Source organism: Malania oleifera, chromosome 8 (assembly GCF_029873635.1).
Source record: "Malania oleifera isolate guangnan ecotype guangnan chromosome 8, ASM2987363v1, whole genome shotgun sequence".
In the NCBI taxonomy this organism is placed as follows: domain Eukaryota; kingdom Viridiplantae; phylum Streptophyta; class Magnoliopsida; order Santalales; family Ximeniaceae; genus Malania; species Malania oleifera.
This window is the reverse complement of record NC_080424.1, coordinates 2,135,243-2,142,430: the sequence shown is the minus strand read 5'-3', so window position 1 is coordinate 2,142,430 and position 7,188 is coordinate 2,135,243. Positions and strand designations below refer to the sequence as shown.

At 36.5% G+C, this 7,188-nt stretch overlaps 1 protein-coding gene across 6 annotated transcripts; it reads left to right on the top strand.

Annotated features, from left to right (window-relative positions):
- Window positions 1–273: 273 nt before the first annotated feature.
- On the top strand, window positions 274–6,568 carry LOC131161377 (SUN domain-containing protein 4). 6 transcript variants are annotated; one of them, XM_058117111.1, is made up of 5 exons: window positions 274–669; window positions 1,361–1,571; window positions 2,050–3,329; window positions 3,420–3,505; window positions 6,305–6,568. In XM_058117111.1, the coding sequence occupies exons 2-5, from the start codon at window positions 1,418–1,420 to the stop codon at window positions 6,531–6,533; spliced, it is 1,749 nt and encodes a 582-aa protein (XP_057973094.1). In that variant the 5' UTR covers window positions 274–669; window positions 1,361–1,417; the 3' UTR covers window positions 6,534–6,568. The 6 variants fall into 6 exon arrangements, with proteins under 6 accessions (XP_057973094.1, XP_057973093.1, XP_057973095.1 ...); XM_058117110.1 differs by having other exon boundaries at window positions 277–669; window positions 1,339–1,571; XM_058117112.1 differs by having other exon boundaries at window positions 282–1,253; window positions 1,339–1,571.
- The last annotated feature ends 620 nt before the right edge of the window (window positions 6,569–7,188 follow it).

Here is a 7,188-nt window from a genome sequence, read left to right as displayed (position 1 = left end):
GTGGCCCACGTCTCTCATTTTTCTCACAGCTTGGGATGGCACGTGGGCCGATACCATTGGTTTCTTTTCAAGCCCACGCCCGATACGGCGAGGCCCTGTCTCCCCTAGCCGTTGCACCGCCACCACGTCACCGCAACCCAATAAATTTCTGCCACGTCCGGGATTGTGACGAGCGGCTGTCTCACGTGACCTGGTCACGTGCCATCCTACGACGTGAATGATTCACCTGAACACTGCTTCGTCTTCTGTAAACAGGATCTTTATTTTTTAAAAATGTTTTATTTCTTTTTATAAAAATGAAAAATGTCAAAATGTATTATTATTTCCCATTCCGTAAATAACTAAATATTCAGAAAATCTAATAATTAAATTTCTATTTTTCCCGTTCGAGGTTTCAAAATCTAGAGAGAGAGAGAGAGAGAGAAGCCGTTGAGGAAGTGAAAAAGGAGAATATATAAGGAGGGTGGGAAGGAAACGCAGGGCCGAAACTGCGGCGTTTCAATTCTGACGGGGGAGATATTCTCTGCCTTCTGATGATCTCGAGAATTCTCAACAGCACTCGTTGATCATCTCGATGCGATTGGGTTCAGTGACAGATGTTTTGTGCGCTTCAAGATTCGAGATCATGGACCTCATGTGAATTCTCTGCTGTATGTGCGCACATACGCAGTACGTATACTAGGTTTTCAATCCGTTTCTTTCTTTCTTTCTTTCTTTTTTTAAAAAATAATAATTTGTGAAGGACTTGAAATTTGAAGTTGATTAGATCTGAGTCTTTGTTTTTTATTATCAAAAGCAATCGAGCTGGAATTGCCGCCTTCTGTGTTATTTTCATCTCTTTCTCTTCCCGGTGTGTAAATTCATACAGTTCAGTTTTTTCTTTTTTGAAAATTTTAATGTAAGATCTGAGCTAAGCAAGATGAAGGGGGAGGGAAATTTTTAATTCTTATGTTTTAAATTGAGTTGGATGATTTGGGAGATGGAAAATTTTGACTCCTATGCTTTATGGTGAGATGCTAAGGGCTAAGCAAAGGAACTGATTGTATTAGGCTATTAGCGCTCAAGATTTATAAAATTATTACATCATTGTCTCTTGCAATTCATTTATGCAAGTAAGCTCTCACAAAAGCGGGGGCAAAAGGTCCCCTTCACCATCAGCGTTGGTGAAATAGTGTTTCTTGGGAATAAAGGGTTATTTTGCTTGAACCCCAAGCTGAATTTATTCCACAGAAGAGTACTCATTTTGGTGCATGGTAACTTTGATCTGGGTTGGACTTCATTTGCAATTCAACAATTAAATTTTATATATGTTTGAGGATTGAGACTAAAATCAAGCAGGTCATTGCATTATGTGGTGTAGGATACACTTCTTCATTTAGACTCTTAAGGAGTCAGCCGTAGATCGGATTGATGTACAATGCAGAGATCACGTAGAGCTCTTCTTCAGCGAAGAGCTTTGGCGATCAGCAGAAGAAATCGCTTGTATAAGGTTTCTCTATCTTTGGTTTTCGTTTTGTGGGGACTTGTCATCCTCGTTTGCTTATGGACCGGCCGGGGCAATAGTTACAGAGGTAATCTGCTAATTGAATTTTTCCGTATTATAGTGTTATTCCCTTATTATTATTATTATTACTTAAAATGTCCTAAAACATAGATATTAAGCTTTTGCATAATATAAATGAATAATGGATTCATGGGAAAATCTATTCTATTTTCTTTTTTTGTCATCACAAATGTATGGTTCGCTTGGGTTGCACTATTGTTTTCAACCTGTAAGAGAGTTGGACCATTCAAACTTTAATCCCTGTATACGTATTATTCACAGGGATCTTGTTTTTAGTCCCTGTTTTAATTGCTTATTTGAACAATCATTTATGTCATGTTTGGGAGCATGGATTTTAGGCATCAAATTTGGATGAAGTTAATTTTGAACAAAAATTCAATACAATTTTGTATTGCATCTTGTTCAAATCCATACAAACTCAAATTCAAGGTTCAATTTCTCTTCTTCTTCTTCATAATTATTCTCTGTTCTGTCTTTGGATTCAGATGGATCTAGAGCAGCTTCAGATGGCACACCCGCTTGGGAAGAGACTAAGAGGGCACTTGGTAAGGGCTTTCGCTCTGTAGAAAAAGATTCATTACCAGAAAGCGATTCCAAGATTTGTTATGATAGTTCACACACAAATGGTGCTAAGACCAAGTCTGGAAACAGATTACGAGCTAACGAGGATAATATAAATCATAACTCTGCACTTGAAGCACAGGCTGAGGTGAAAAACTCTGGTTTGGTTGCAAAATCTGGGAGGGATTCATCGATGTCTGACAGGCTACTCCGTGTTGTGCCACCAAGTCTTGATGAATTTAAGAGCAAAGTATTCAACTCTAAAAGCAAGTTTGTAGCTGATCAGGTTGGAGGTATAAAACATAGAGTGGAGCCTGGTGGTGCAGCATATAATTATGCTTCAGCTTCAAAGGGAGCAAAGGTTTTGGCTTTTAACAAGGAAGCAAAGGGTGCCTTCAATATCTTGGGCAAAGACAAGGACAAGTATCTTCGAAATCCATGTTCTGCTGAAGAGAAATTTGTTGTCATAGAACTTTCTGAAGAAACCTTAGTTGATACAATTGAAATTGCAAATTTTGAGCATTACTCTTCTAATTTAAAAGATTTCGAGCTTCTTGGCAGTTTGGTTTACCCAACAGATATATGGGTTAAACTTGGGAATTTTACTGCTGCAAATGTTAAGCATGCTCAGAGATTTGTTCTTCAGGAGCCAAGATGGGTGAGATATTTAAAGTTGAATCTGCTGAGCCATTATGGTTTGGAATTCTACTGCACATTGAGCGTTGTCGAAGTGTTTGGTGTGGATGCTGTTGAGCGAATGCTGGAGGATTTAATATCTGCTCAAGATAATCGGTTCGTACCTGAGGAACCTACTGATGAGCAGAATCCACTGCCCTCTCAATCGGAATCCACTGAAGGTGATGACATTTATCAAAATATTATTGAAGAAATGGAACCTGACTCTGCACTCAAAACCTCTAATGTGAAGCATGAAGCAACGAAAAATACTGTGCCTGATCCGATTGAAGAAATACGTTATCAGCAGGCTGGTCGTATGCCTGGGGACACAGTTCTTAAAATACTTATGCAAAAAGTTCGTTCACTAGATTTAGATTTATCTGTTTTGGAGCGATACCTTGAGGATCTGAACTCCAAATACAGCAACATCTTCAATGAATTTGATAAAGAAATAGAGGAGAAAAATTTTCTCTTGGAGGAGATCAGATCAGACATAAGGAGTTTTCTTCAAAGCAAGGAGGCCATTGTATGTGAATTTCCTGCATTACATTTTTGGTTGTTTTTTCTCCTATCACAGACAGGTCCTTCAATCATTATATGTTGATTTTTCTTGCAGGTTAAAGATATCAGCGGCCTTGTTTCTTGGAAATCCATTGTTTCCATGCAGTTGGATAATCTTCTCAGGGACAATGCTGTTCTCAGGTTTATTTCATTTTTAAACCATATGCATTCCCAATTTCCTTCAATAATTCAGTTGTCATACTCAAAATGCTATGCAAGCTTGTAGTAAAAATTCTATTTATAGTCCATATATATATATATATATATATATATATATGTATATATATTTCTTTTGTGAGATGGGATAGAAAAGAATTTTTCCTTGGAGGGCAAAGATTTATGAAGGAAAAAAAATCTTGCTGCAGCCTGCATGATATATAGATGTCAGGTTTTTTTCCCAGGGTTCAGACAAACACTGAAAACATAGACACTAAAATACTCTAAATAATTGTACTTTAATCTCTCTCTCTCTCTCTTTTTTTGGTTGGGGGCGGGCGGGGGGGGGGGGGGGGAGAGAGAGAGCAAGTAGGCTCCCAAGGGGGGGTGGGGGAGAGAGAGAGCAAGTAGGCTCCCAATTAGGGGGAATGTTTTGTGTGAATTCTATGTGCCATATGCAGTGGTTGAGTTGTTGGGAGTGAGGATTCTGAGAGGAATTGTGAAGGCTTTGGGTTCAAGAAAAAGATAAAGCATCTTAAAGAGGTTGAAAAGTGGAAGGAAGAAGTTTTCAGGAATATTACAGCTAAGAAGGCTACCATTTTAGGCTAGCTTGATTATTTGAATAGACAGAAGAGGTAGAAGGGAGCCTTTTTGGATTGAGGTGGCAATGTGGGTTTCATTGTAAGAGTTAAAAAGGAGGTGCTGTTGGGGAAGTGAGTGAAGTTTACTCTAGATCCTCTTTTGATCATTTAATGTGGCAACAGTTTTTAAATTTTTTTTTTTATTAGGAAGATGGTTGTAGGCCTATGGTGGATGGTTTGGATTGGAATCCCTTCGAGAACTCTCTCCGGCACAAAGTTATTGAAATTTAATTTGGAATTCAGTAAATTGGTGGGATGAAAATATGGGAACAAGATGTTCGTTTTGATACTCTCTTCACCTCTTGCACCAAATTTGTTTTGGGTAATGGTTTTGGGTTCACTTTTGGAAAAACATTTGTTTGTGGGATTCTTTGCTTTTCATCCTGTTTCCTCAATTATTTTGTCTTTCCTTGGTGCATGATGATGTCATCTATTCCTTCATCTCTAATCGTTATAGTAACTCTTGGTATTCATTTTTTTGTAGATTGCTTAATGATATGGTGGTGGGAGAGTTCCATTCTTTGTTGTTGTTGGAGGGTTGTCGCCCTTCCCTGGGATGTTCAATCATGGGTTTTAGACTCCATTGGGGTTTATTCTTGAACTTGTTTTTTTGACCATTTGATTAGAGCTAACATTTCCTTTCTGCTTCATCCTAGTATTTGGAAGGCCAAAATATCCCTTCCAAGATTAAAGGTTTAATTTGATCAGTTGTTCTTAGGAGAGTTAACACCAACAATATGTTGCAGAATAATTAACTTTTGAATGCTTAATCTCTGGATGTGTGTGCTTTATGTTTTGAGAACCTTTCATCTTCTTTTTTTTTTTTTTTTTACTTGGTTGCATATTTTTTTCTCTTGGGGTTTTGGAATAAAGTTTAATTTATTTGGAGAGAACTAGGTTTTACCAAAGTTGATGAAGGATTTGTTAGCTATCCTTTCAAGGATATGATAGGAGTAGAGATGGCTTAGCTTTGTGGAGATTGTGAAATTTATTTCCGGTGTTGTGGGGAATTTGGTTGGAATGGAATGCGCACATATTTATAGGGAAAAAGATAACGCTTTCTTTGCTGTAGGATAGGATTCAATATATGTCCTCACCTTGGTATTTTGCAGCCAATTGTTTAATGGAGTTTGTTTTGCAGATCCACAACATGATTTTTAGATGTCGTTATTTTCATCGAATTCTTTTCTCTTTTTGTTATCTTTACTTCATAGGAGGATTTGTTGTTATTCTCCTTTTTTCTACATTCTTTCTTTCTTCTATGAAATTTTTTGCGTTAAAAATATGCTGCATTCAGTTCCAAAGTACATATTCATTTGACACAGTTGGGGTTAAATGAATCAATTTCAAAATTCAAACTGCTAGATCTTGCACCCCCCCTACCCCCGCCCCCACCCCCACCCCCAAAAAAAAATGACATGCATCTGTTGCGTCAAGGGTTCTCCTCTAAGTGAACCATGCAAACTTATTGTCAATTCATAGAATCATCATTATTGGGTGAGCCTTTCCATCCAGGACTTCAGTGGTGAGACACCATTTTAAAAATGGTGTGGAAATTCATGATATTTCAAAGGTTGAGTGTGATATCTTTTATTGAATCTGAATTTTTAAGCTATAATATTTTGAACAGTGATCAATGGAGTTCTCAGACTTGTAGTTGTCGTGAAGGTTTGAATAGAAATTTTGTCTTAAGCAGGCAACTAAATGAAATTAGAAATATGAGAATCAGTAATTTGGACTGTCAACTTAAAAGAGAATGTCGTGCAAGTGTTTCTCAATTCTCAGCATCACAATGATAATGGAAACAATATTGAGAAATTGGCAGAAGATCACATACAAAAGAGGAGAAGGGAAAAGCAGTGGAGATCGATCATTTTTCCTTCCCCTGAATTGAAGAGAAATAGACTGCTCAAAAAGACATGCACCTTACGGAATTTTAAAAAGTAGCCATGTTCAGTTCTTGTAGAGATAATTTTTAGTTCACCTTAGCATTGATTGTTGTTTTTCTTTCTCTGCTTCTCGCCAACCAAACCAATTGTTAGTATAGAACACTTTGTGCTCAATATTAATTTTTTGACAGTTCCGATTTTGGCACACTGTTGGATGTGAGAGTTCTAATTAGTAAATTGCCAATTGCTTGCAGGTCAGAGGTGGAGAAGGTGCAGAAGAATCAGATACACTTGGAGAACAAGGGTGTGATGGTGTTTCTTGTAAGCTTAATTTTTGGGTTGTTAGCTTTCCTGAGGCTGTTCATAGATACGGTGTTGAGTATATATAGGTTAAGTAGATCCGGGAAATTTTGTTGGACGAGCTCTTCCTGGCTTTTCCTACTGTTGAGCTGTTGCATTGTACTCGTAATCCTCACACTATAAATCATATAATACCCATGTGTGAATTACCCCTCCAAGTTTTATGTCTAATCTCTTCTTTTGAATGCATTTGGTGCTTTTATACTATATACATATATATATATACACACTGCATGGCTGTTTAACTTTATCAACCCCTTTTGATCATCTCTCTCAATATCTTAGGGTTGTTTGGTTGTGAAATTTTTTATTTCTAATTTTTCAAATAGTTACCAAATGCTACTTTGTTTATGAAGTTTTTTTTTTTTTTTTAAATGTTTGTGGGGAACTTTTTTTGAAAAAAAAAAAAATCTATCTGTATAAATGATAAAAATTTGAAAAACAAGGAGACATTTTCCTTATATTTAGAACACAAAAATTAAATAAAATATAAACAATATATACAGGAAAGTATCGTTCTATGAGGTTCATCATGTCAATATTTTGTTGGGAACATACAGACTTTAGATTTTAATTTATATTGAATTTGAGTAAGATTGTACTATAAAAATATATTAAAATTTGTCTATATTTATTTAGATCTAAAAGTGTGAAGTCCGCATTCCCAAATGCAACATTCAGTAGGGTTTTAAAACTCTGATAAAGGGCCAACTATTCATATTTATGCACAACAATAATGATTATTGCTCATATTTTGATTAAGAGTCAAAACAGATAT